This window comes from Mustela putorius, unplaced genomic scaffold (genome assembly GCF_011764305.1).
Source record: "Mustela putorius furo isolate JIRA1106 unplaced genomic scaffold, ASM1176430v1.1 tig00003846_pilon_pilon_pilon, whole genome shotgun sequence".
NCBI lineage: Eukaryota > Metazoa > Chordata > Mammalia > Carnivora > Mustelidae > Mustela > Mustela putorius.
In genome coordinates, this window is record NW_025421999.1 from 7,090,977 (window position 1) to 7,103,664 (window position 12,688).

At 35.3% G+C, this 12,688-nt stretch overlaps 1 protein-coding gene across 1 annotated transcript in view; it reads left to right on the forward strand.

Moving 5' to 3' along the window:
- CNGB3 (cyclic nucleotide gated channel subunit beta 3) overlaps positions 1 to 12,688 on the forward strand; it is a 155,365-nt gene that overhangs the window by 81,659 nt on the left and 61,018 nt on the right. Inside the window, exons 11-12 of the mRNA XM_004766970.3 lie at positions 7,281 to 7,422; positions 11,858 to 12,017. Of these exons, the coding sequence (XP_004767027.1) occupies positions 7,281 to 7,422; positions 11,858 to 12,017 (302 nt within the window). The remainder of the gene's footprint in view (positions 1 to 7,280; positions 7,423 to 11,857; positions 12,018 to 12,688) is intronic.

Consider the following 12,688-nt stretch of genomic DNA (forward strand, 5'->3'; position numbering starts at 1 on the left):
TATTTATCTATTTGACAGACAGATTACAAGTAGGCAGAGAGGCAGGCAGAGAGAGAGGAGGAAGCAGGCTCCCCATGGAGCTGAGAGCCCAATATGGGGCTTGATCTCAGGACCCTGGGATCATGACCTGAGCTGAAGGCAGAGGCTTTAAACCACTGAGCCACCCAGGCGCCCTGGTAAGGTAACTTTTAACAACTTCAATGCTGATTGTTAGTAATGAACAATGTTAATTTTTTTTTTTTTGAACAATGTTAATTTTTTGGAGGGCAGGTGCAGTAGCTAATTAGTTTACCACTGAAGGGTTTTATGGGTTTATGAGTCAGCTTATAACCACTAACTCAATTAAACACTTACAGAGTAACAAGGATCATAAATTAAACTTGACAATTAGATATGCAAGTATCACAGGAATAAAAGAAATTATTTGAAAATCTTAGGGCAGTAGAATTATGATTCAATAGTAACAGCTGGGTTATTTAATAGTGAGATTTCCTTTTGGTAGATACAGGGGTCTGGCATAAAATTAACTCTCCTAAATTTATGCTCCAATGAAATGACATTGAGCATATTATAAGGCAATGTCCTTAATGGAAAAGGGCAGGTCCCAGCATAACTTTGAAGAGCAACTCACAGCAGCCTTGGGAAGGAAAACAATTATAGGATAGAGCAAAGAGAGTGAAAATACCTCACAAAATTACACACTACCTAGAGTGAGCGGGATATGTGTAAGGGATTATAACAATAGTCTTTGAACTTTTAATCAGAACTGATTTTAGAAATTTGAAGTCAGAAGACCCACTGATTAGGAAAACGTACACATATATGTACACACAGAATAACTATCCCTGGAAAGTTTATAATCAAATATATTAGTAATTCCATTTAGAATATGTAGTTTTTAAAGATTTTATTTATTTATTTATTTCTCAGAGAGAGAGAGAGGCAGAGGCAAGCAGAGGGAGAAGCAAGCTCCCTGCTGAGCAAGAAGCCCAATGTGGGACTTGATCCTAGCACCCTGGGATCGTGATGTGAGCTGAAGGCAGACGCTTAATCAACTGAGCATTTTTATATATTTTTTTAAAATATTTTATTTATTTATTTGACAGAGAGAGATGATTTGTAGACAAAGAGGCAGGCAGAGAGAGAGGGGGAAGCAGGCTCCCTGCTGAGCAGAGACCACCCCCTACCCCATGCGGGGCTTGATCCCAGGACCCTGTGATCATGGAGCCAAAAGTAAACGCTTAACCCACTGAGCCACCCCAGGCGCCCCCTTAACCTGATTTTTTTTTAATTTATTTTTTATTTTCAGCATAACAGTATTCATTATTTTTGCACCACACCCAGTGCTCCATGCAATCCGTGTCCTCTATAATACCCACCACCTGGTACCCCAACCTCCCACCCCCCCGCCCCTTCAAAACCCTCAGATTGTTTTTCAGAGTCCATAGTCTCTCATGGTTCACCTCCCCTTCCAATTTCCCCCAACTCCCTTCTCCTCTCTAACCCCCCATGTCCTCCATGCTATTTGTTATGCTCCACAAATAAGTAAAACCATATGATAATTGACTCTCTCTGCTTGACTTATTTCACTCAGCATAGCCGTCAGGGAGATTCAAATTAAAACTGCATTGAGATACCACCTTACACCAGTTAGAATGGCCAAAATTAACAAGACAGGAAACAACATGTGTTGGAGAGGATGTGGAGAAAGGGGAACCCTCTTACACTGTTGGTGGGAATGCAAGTTGATGCAGCCTCTTTGGAGAACAATGTGGGGATTCCTCAAGAAATTAAAAATAGAACTTCCCTATGATCCTGCCATTGCACTCCTGGGTATTTACCCCAAAGATACAGATGTAGTGAAAAGAAGGGCCATCTGTACCCCAATGTTTATAGCAGCAATGGCCACGGTCGCCAAACTGTGGAAAGAACCAAGATGCCCTTCAACGGACGCATGGATAAGGAAGATGTGGTCCATATACACTATGGAGTATTATGCCTCCATCAGAAAGGACAAATACCCAACTTTTGTAGTAACATGGACGGGACTGGAAGAGATTTTTATATATTTTTAAGATAATTTTCTTTTGACAGTTATTAATATACTTACTATTCCTCAAAGTTTTTAGACACCACCTTCTATTACTATTCTATTACTACTTCTATTACCCTTCTATTACTTCATATTACTGTGACCTCATAAGCCCAATGCATTTTTTACTTAGCTTTTGTGATGATGTCTGATGACATATAAAGTGAAAGTTGCTTATAAGGTCACTGGACTTACATACTTTGCCCTCATTAGAATTAGGCAGCAAATTGTGGGTCATAAGAAAAGTATTGTGAACATTTAAAAAAAGAGTCAAATTTAATATCATTCCATTAATCCTCACCACAATAACATACCTATTCATTTTAATAGAAGTCAAAGAGTCATTTCATTTATATTGAACAGGCATCCTTCATTCAACTGCAAAAGTTGATAAAGAAGAAGAGGGTTTAGCTCAAAAGAAAAACATATGTAGTTAAGGTTATTTTGTACCCCAAAATATCCCAAGAATAACTTTGTTCTTTGTCCATATGTACCACAGTTTACTTATTTATGGGCCTAAATTTCCCCGTGTCCAGAAATGTCTTAACCAAAAAAAAAAAATAAATAAAAAAAGAGTTTAAAAATAAACAAAAAAAAGTTAAAAAAAAAAAAACAAGCAAAGCTGTCGTGGGGATCATGGCTTTAGACAGAGTGATGAAGGAATCAAAATTACTATGCCTTATGCTGGGGAAATTTAGGAAGACTTACCTCCCTTCGTTCTACACATGAAAAAAATGAGACCAAGGTAGATGAAGGTATTTTTTCACAGTTTCCTATACTTCAGGTCAGACACTAGCAAAAGGAAAGGAAAGGAAAGGAAAGGGAAGGGAAGGGTATGGGGGAGGGGAGGGGAGGGAGGGAAGGGAAGGATAAATAATACACTTAATATTTGTACTTTTATTGTATTTTCAAAATTTAAAAATAACTCTATTCTTTGAAAGGGAAGGGGAAAAAGGGAAAGGAAGGGAAAAGAAAGAAAAAGGGAGGGAGGGAAGAAGAAAAGAAAGAAAAGTCTTTACACTAGACACTATACACCCTTTGGATGTAACAAAACACCAGAACAGCAATGAGTTCAGTGGACCAGAAAGGAGATGAAAGCCATCTGGCAGCACAACAGGGAAGAGTCTGCAAGTGGATTCCACAGATGTGCTCACAGATGCAGCCTTCCTGTGTTCTACTTCAGTAAGTCTAGGTGTGCATAACCATTCACTTATTCTTTCATATCATTCAACAAATATTATTAAACTCTTATTATGCTAAGTCCATAAATACTTTTGTGGAACTTACCTTCTAGTGAGACCATTCTCCCTCATACCCAGTACATCCAGTGATAAATTTATAGAAATGTGGGACTAAGGTGGATAGCAGTAGTTTAGAAGGTCCACTCACAAAGTATTAAATTAGATACTTTTAAAAGTTACATGTTCCACTGTACACCCACCACAAAGGCTAAAAATTAAAAAGACTGAAAATGTCAAGTGTGAGGGTAAGAACAAGAAACAACTGAAATGCTCATATATTGTTGGAGAGAATGCAAAGTAACAACCATTTTAGGAAAAGATCTGACAGTTTCTTTTACAATTAAACATACAACTTACATGTTGTATGTAAGCAATAAATCTCTAGATTCTACCCCTGAAACTAATGTTATGCTGAATGTTAACTAACTAGAATTCAAATAAAAACTTGAAAAAAATATACCTTACAAACAAAAATTCAAGCCTAAATATTTACTCAAGAAAAATTAAAATGTGTCCATTATAAACTTATATAAGTACATTGAAGAATGTTTATTCATAACAACCAAGAACTTAAGACAGCCTAGGTGTTCATACATAGGAGAATAAACAAACTGTGCTATATTCGTGCAATGGATTCTACTCAGCAATGAAAAAGCAAAAACTGTTTTTACATACAACATGAATAAATTTCAAAATCATTATTCTGAGTGAAATACATCTTGCAGAAAAGTGTACATATGGTATGATTTCATTTATGTGGAATTCTAAAACAGGCAAAACTCATCTCTGGTCGAAAACATTAGAAGAGTGGTGGCCTCCGGGAAAAGAATGACAGAACTTTCTAGAGATAAGGAAATGTTCTCTATCTAGATAAGTGTTTGGGCTACACAGAGATATATTTGTCAAAATTCATCAAATAATATACTCAATATTTGTGCTTTTATTGTATTTTCAAAATTTAAAAATAACTCTATACAAATATTGAACCGTGGTTAATATATTTGTTCTGAAGCACTGTATTTAGAAGGAAGTGCTTACTGTCTACAAATCACTTTGAAATGCATCCAAAAAATAAGATGGAAAAGAAAAGAAAATGGATTGCTGAATGGAAAATTGGAGGGATATGTGACAAAGTAGGTAGAGTAAGATGTTTATAGTAGATTCTAGGTGTTCACTATAAAAGGTGGGAGTTCACTATAGAATTCTTTCAACTCTTTTCTTTGAAAGAGCTTATAAAAAATGTTGGAGGGGGGTTTCATGTCATGTTTGTTTCCCAGAAGAATTTCTATTTTCACACTAAATGTTTTTTATGGTTTTATGTCAAATTCTGCCTTACTGCTCTAACTTGGAACTGTATGTACACAGCCTATTAGATACTTCATGTATTAAATCAGCCAGATAGAATCTCCTTGAAAAGATCTATCTTCCTGCCATGTTAATATTAGAGGTGGACACACTTGACTAATTAAGCTAATCCTAGAAAAATCAATAAGGTGCCATCTAATTAAATTACAAATCTTACCTCTGGTTGTGCATGTCTGAGTATACGAGACATGACTGAGAAAAGATCCAAAAATAAACCTCAAAGCATTAGGGCAGAAAACTTCCAATTAACATAGCAGAATATTTTGTACACAAAAAAATAATAGTTCAAGGCTAACACTTCAGATTCAAAAAATCAATGTCTCTATTTCACATTTGATTCTTTTCTAACATCCATAAATAAGAAAGTGAAAGTAATTCATATTTATTCCTGCTAAGACTGTAGTCACTTTGAAGGGGACAGTAATCTCAACATTTGTAATGGAGTTGGCCATGTAGAGAGAGAATCTAGACCCTATCCCACTCTTGGGTAGTATTGGGTTCAATATATTTCCTTAATTTAAAGAGACCCACAAGTCCTAGGCCTGTGACCAAACAAAATCAGTAATAGGAAATTATAAATTGAAATTTTAAAAATTAAAATGCAATCTATAAAATTAATTCCATACTTCTTCAAGGTGGTTCTCTTTGACATCCAGTTCACTGTAATGTTAGCAAGTCCAAAGAAATCTGCTAGAAAAAATTAGAGTGGTAATATTTTTATTCTCTTGGCACAGTGGTTTCAAATCTTCCCAAAGAGTTAATTATTTTTGTTACTACATCTGCCAGGTTTAAAAAAAAAAAAAGAAAGAAAGAAAGAAAGAAACTCATGTCCTTCAAAAGGTATTGAATTTCAAAATAAGTGATTTCTTTCTAGACCTGCTTTTGAATATTGACTTTAACTGCAGTTTGATTCTTTGCAAACCTCCAACTCCCTACTGTTTAAAAATCTGAAAACTATAAACTTTTTTACAAGAAAAAGACCACCCTCGTTCAAAGACTAATACACAATTACTTGAAGTGCAAATATTTACGTGGCACACGTAATAAAAGAAATAAAAGCCAGACTAGGATCAGAATTCTGTAAAAAATACTGCTTTTCTGTGTCTACCCTAGAAACTAGAACTGCTAGTTGGAATCCACAAAATCCAGTGCCTCCTCCATATATTATATGGAGATGTGTATATATAGCAAACTTTTCTTCAAAGATTTGGTGGGAATAGCTGATTCCGTCCATGTTATCAGAGCTATATGAAATATATCAAGTACTGTACTAATGCACAAAAATTATAATAAATGTACAATGAGGTTGTAATACTAACTTTCATTCCTACCTTACTACAGACTCTATGAAACCCTTAGCTAAATGTAGCTAAGTCAATCTTATAAGTTCTGTCCTGATCTTTAACATATTCTTTTCTGCTGCCTTGATTTCTAATTCTCTTCCTATCTGGGCTATATTGATCCCAGTTTCTCCACTTGCAATTGTTTAAGTACAGAATATTAATCAAGTATATTGTTATTATACCTGATTTTCTTCAATACTAAATTTCTAGATGAATTACATATTACACCTAAGAAAAATTTCCCTTTCAATATTGAGGTCAGTATGCCTCTATCTCTGTGATGGTTATAAATTCAATAATTTAATAAGTATGGGTAGAAAAGAGAGAGGAGGAATATATCTGCTCTATTTTCTATCAGTAAAAACAAGTGTATCTAAATTATAAAGGCTCTCCAATCTTTATAAATATCCTCGAGCTCATAAATCACTAGTGTGGTAGTTTAAAGATGCCCTCAAATTCTTTGCTGCTCCTCTCATTGTAAGGATTCTGTAAAAAGTACTACTGTCCTTTCCCTCAACTCTGTAACAAAAGATTAAGATATTATGGAACTTCTAAATTATAAGAAAACTTATAGCTACTGAGCTGCTAGAGCCACCATGTAAGAAGCCCAGCTACCCTGAGACTGCCATGTTATGAGGAAGTTCAAGCTAGTTGTACTGAGAGGCTGCTTGAAAAGAGGATAGCCAGACAGACCCATCCATCCTAAGCTCAGAAATGGCTCATAAATGTGAGAGAAGAAAACACCTAGGGCATTCCAAACAGACATAATGTGTAGAACAGAGGAACCCAGTCAACAGTTAGAATCAAGGCCCCAGGCATTTGGCCTCAATAAGTCTGCCCAACTATCTCTAGTCATTAAAGTCACCCCAGCTGAGGGTCTACTCATCATGGAGCATTAGTGAACCATCTCTATTGGGTTTTCCACAAATATCCAACCCACAAATTTATAAGTCCTAATAAAATAGTTGTTTCATAACAGTAAATTTTGGTGTGATTTTTTTGCAGCAAGGGATAAGCAGAACAACTAGTTAACACCCTCCATTGGGACTAATTATTTAGCCATTTCATAATATTTATCAAGAAGTTGTTAATAACATGGTATTTGCTAATGTTTCCTATAGAAAGAAAACCATGATTAGGAGGAAATGTGTTATAACTTAGTAGTGATCTATACTCCCAAGCATAGTGGTCTTTTAATGTAATAATAAAAAGCAAAATATATATGTTTTCTTTTCACAGGTATCTGAGGTGTTATTACTGGGCTGTTCGAACTTTAATTACCATTGGGGGCCTTCCAGAACCACAAACATCATTTGAAATAGCTTTTCAACTGTTGAATTTTTTTTCTGGAGTTTTTGTGTTCTCCAGCTTAATTGGTCAGGTAAATAGAGATGTGAATCCCTAGATACATAATGGTACAATTTTTGAAAATCTAATAAGTCTTTATAATTTTACAAAAGAAAAATCAAAATCCATCTAGTGCTTTCTTTATTTTTACTAATGTTTATCTATTTTAATGAATTGGAGGAAGATGTGAATGAGCCAACACTGCCTTTCAATTTTTAAACTGTTTTATCTCTCAGAAGACCTATCCACAGTGAATGTCATGTTAGACTCAGAGAAAATCAAGTTTCTAGATTGACTTCTTGGAATTTCCTGAAAAACTTTAAAATCTCCCTTCTTTAATTAAACTTCAAGTATTGTCATACAGTCCCTAGATTAAAATCAACTTGAGAGGTTACTTAAACCGGAGGCTACTAAATGCCATCTAAATATATTTAATTAATAAGCCATTGGCTCACAAATGCTTACTATTACATCTCTTTGTCCTTATTCTCAAGGAATCACAGTCTGGTAAGAAAGTAAAACAATTGCAAAGAACTATTGCAAGATAGTTGACATTTGCAAGGCATAGAGTCCAATATCTTTGTGGACTCCCAGATTTACAAGAAATAAAAACCTGAGAGCATAGCATTCTTAGAAGGTATACTTCCTTAGGAGGTACTTCATATACAATATGTTTGAGAACAAAAAAGTCATGTTGAGATTCATATCCGGGTAAAGAGTTAGGCAAAATCACAAAATGACTATCATCACTAGATACATCATTAGTTCTTACCACACTCACTGTGGTATGAAAAAGTCCCGTGCTTTAACAAAATTTAGCAATAAAAACTATTTTTATAACATTTGAGGCTGACCACAATAGTCAAAACTCAACTCCTACACCCAAGAATATCAGGGTCTGCTATCCATGGTAAGTACAAAAAGAAAGTTTGAAATCTCTGTATTAGTTCAGAATAGGGAAGTTTCCCAGAAGAATGTATTTGCAACATCTTAAAAAAAAAAACCAGATAGGATCCAGTAGTTATAGACAGGTAGTCCAATCAATCAGAAACAGTGTGAAAGATGGCAATGATAAAATACAAGCATGTTTGAGGAAATAGAGTACAGAATGACCAGAGAGAATGATGCTTATAAGTAGGTTAGAGATGTACCTAAGGACAAAATATTTTAAGGGCTCCAAATATTAAAGATACTGAACTTTATCTTAGCAGAAATGGGAAGTTAGCCAATGAGACATTTTGAACAAAGGAGTGATTCAGGAAGATTAATCAAAATATAATATGAACTGAAAGATATGATACTGTTTTTAAAAATAGGTTTAATTCCAGACTGTTGGGTGGGTTTTTTTGGGCAACCATCTTGGGGGAAGCTCATTATGGGAGTCAGATAAATGATGTGAAATAAAGAAATTACATTTTTATTGCAAAAAAAGAAAGTGGGTTTTATTATGGGGTGCATGGGTAGCTCAGATGGTTGAGCGTCCAACTTTTGATTTTGGTTGGGATCATGATCTCAAGGTCCTGATCTCAGGGTCATGGGATCAAGCTCCACACTGGGGCTGGAGATTCTCTCTCTCTTTTTCTCCCTCAGACCATCCCCACCTCTCTCTCTCTCTCTCTCTTTCTTTCTCTCTTTCTCTCTCAGGCACAAATAAATAAATCTTTAAAAAATAAAGTATGTTTTATTATTATTTATGTATGTTGAGGCCAACAAATCAGGAGACAACTGACCTTGAAAAGATAGTTTGTTATACAAACAGACCCAAAAAAGAAAGGTCACAATATGCCAAAGGGCCACGTGGGGAAGCACCAGGGAAGGAACAGGTGAAGCAGGGTAAGCAGATTTAGGATTGGCTAGTTTGGAGAATTTTCACAGGTTCTAGGGAGTAGAGGCTCTGTCTGGTTGGCTGGTACTTGGCTGTGGGGTAATTAGGTGGATCAAGTGAATAGTAGCCTGGAATATGAGAGTCCAATAAAGAAGACTCTTGGGAGTATAGCCTCCCATTGGTTACTTTGTCTATGAAAGGTGCACTCCCAGTGAAGTTGTTTGCTGTCTCTAGGAATTAGCTAACTCTGGGAGAGTTAGTACTAGATATCAAAGCATCAAAATACAGAAAATTTTAAAATATGGTTAAAAAGATAAATAGGGATATGGGCAACTCAAGGCTGAACATGGTAACAGAGTGGAGAGAGAGATTGTAAAGGAAACTCTAGAAAATATTTAGGTTTGGGAAAAACACATAAGCAGCAAAAAACTGTAAGTATAAAATATCATCATCTTAATGGCTTAATCATTACATTGACAATGATTGGAAATGGAAAGATGGCTTAGAGAGAAATGCAATTAATTTGAACATAAATAACAGAAATCTTAATATTCCATAGTTTCTCATAAAATCTGTGTGAGGTAGTCATATCCCCTGCTGTCTTACTTTTATACATGAAGCAACTCCAGTTTAAAGAGATTAAAAGGCATCCCTAATTACTACATGTAATTCACAGTTGTAATGATAAAGCCATATAATATTGTTTGTAATAGTAAAATTTTAACATGTATTTAGCACTTACTATGTCCAAGGCAATGTCTATAAAATTAAAAAATTGTATCTTGCTCCTATTAAATTTTCTTGCTATTTTGAATATGGTCTTTGGACTAAGGGCAGAAGAGCCACTTGGAAAATTTAGATTTCAGACCTCACCCCAGAACTAGGAAGTCAGAATCTGCAATTTAACAAGATCTTCAGGTGATTTATATACATATGAAAGCTTGAAAAATGTTGCTTTACACACCACACCACATCTTCCTCTACATTGAATTTGAGGTTCTGACAGGAACAGAAAGAAATATCAAGCCACTGAAAATGTAGTACTAGAGTCTCCCCCCACTACCACAAAAAAGAGTGAGAAAGGAGATACAGATTTGTGTCTTAAGCTCTCATAGTAAATACAAGATGCTGAGGAAAACAGTTAAAAACCAAAAGGGACTGGGACACAATCTCCATATATTCAGAATTCCCACATATAACCACACCAAGTACTACACCCTGAACCTAATGATGACATTTTAACTACAGTATTCTATTCTCTGATACAACTCATAGAGACTAACATTTTCTCCTCCTAATCTGGAACACATCATGGAACGCATGTCTTCTTACCAATGCTACCAAAACCCAACGCTGCTGAAGGATAGTGCATAAACCATTCAGATTACTGTCACTATAATTCCTGTGTCCTCAATGTTGATCAATAATGCTCTTAATTATCCTTGGCTTCCAATTTAAAACTCTATATAATCTCCAAACCCAGCCACTAATACTCTAATTCTCATGGCCTTTTGTGACTTGGTAATGTGTCCCATCTGTCAAGAATGGCTTGTAAAAAGGAGGTTTAGTAACTGAGGTTGTGAAGGGTATTTAGAATAGCACCAAGAATTAAGTCAGGAACTGAAATAGATGTATCCAGTTGGACTCTCTGCATAGCTCCTCAGCAGATACTTTTGATAAGAAGAAAAATCCATTTGACTCTAAAAATATAAACTGATGAAGGCACCAAAATAAAAGAGCCATTTGAAGTAGACCTCAAAAGAATGAGTAGTTTTTCGACAAGCAGAAAAGGCTCAGCTCCTAGAATGAACAAGCAAAGTCTCAAGAATGTAAAAGTGAGACCCTGGTTTTCCTCCGTATTATAAACCCATAGTCAAAGCAAATTTACAACCACTTGCTTCCCTCTATGTGATAGGAAGAGTCAAGCTATCTATCTTTTTTGTGCTGAGACCTTAAAGATCAGCTTTTAACCTAGAGTGGGTTTTTATGGCTGAGTTATAAACATCCAAGAACTAAAACCTGACAGTTCCTTAAGTATTGTCACAGCAGTAGATGATGCTTCAGTAATTTCAGCACATTTCAACTTCTGCTGAATACTGTGCCTTAAGCATGATGAGATTTGATTTTATCTGTCTAAACAACACAAAGGGAAGTACAGAGGTTGCAATTTCATGATGAATTGAGTCCATAAAGCCAGGCACACTGGATAATCTATGAAGGATGCTTTCAAAGTGAGACTCACAAAAATGGACTAGACATTGTAACAAGAAATTGCTCAACTTTCTTTGTGTATACCTTGAATAAGCACAAACTGTATAATTTTTAAAATACCAACTAGCATCTTTGAAGTAATATACAGGTTTGCAAAGAAGATTGGGTGCAGTCACATGCATTATGTGACTGAATCTTCATGAAAACTTCACATGGTAAGTAAGACAGGCCCTATTGTTGTCCTTATGGGGTCAGAGGGAGGATATGATTTGCCCATTGTTTTATATAAATTAAGATTCAATATTAGCGTGTTAAAAATCAAGTAGTGCATTGGAGTGGGATGTATCTCATAAAAACTCATAATTCAACTGGGCTTTTAGTAACTCTTGCAGTTCCTCTGCCAGGTGTGAAATGACCGTATTTGTGGTTTTAGATGCAAGATGTAATTGGGGCAGCTACAGCCAATCAGAACTACTTCCGAATCAGCATGGATCAGACTATTTCCTACATGAACACTTACTCCATTCCTAAGACTGTGCAGAATCGAGTTCGGACTTGGTACGAATATACATGGGACTCTCAAAGAATGCTAGGTAAGCAAGGCCAATTAAATCCCCGTATAGCATGTCCCTGTAATGCAAGTTCTCTAAGTTAGAAGCAGGAAGTAATTGGATTTGAGCAAAAGACTGGAAAACAACTAAATGATCTTTAGAGTATTAGTTTAATACCATGAGATTTTCTTTCACATATCCAAACATAACTTACCAGTTATGCCAATGCTGAAAAAGCTATTCCTGAGGATGTGTCAAGTGAGGAAGAACAGCAAAAGAAGCACTAACAGGTTCCTTCCTTCTCTCTAACTGTAGATACTGCTCCAACTCCTTGATTTAGGAGGAAACTAAATACAAACAGTCCTTGGAAACAAGGAGTTATAGAAAGGATATTCATATTTAGAATCAATATTGGAATCAAAATAAGGATATATCAATTCTTTTTTTTTCTAAATGGTTGTAAGGAAACATCAAAAATAATCAATTCTCAGAAATTTGTACCATACTAGACTCTAAGAGTGGACAGATTTGTTTATGGAACATTTTATCAGCCTGAAGGTCCATCATTAAATTCACATACAGAAAAATCATTAATGTATTTGCATTCTTCATTGAGTTAATAAGAAAGTAAATAACAATAATTTGAATTTACTCAGCAAATTTCTTTTTTTTATTGAATTTTTTAAAGATTTTATTTATTTGACAAAGAGAGA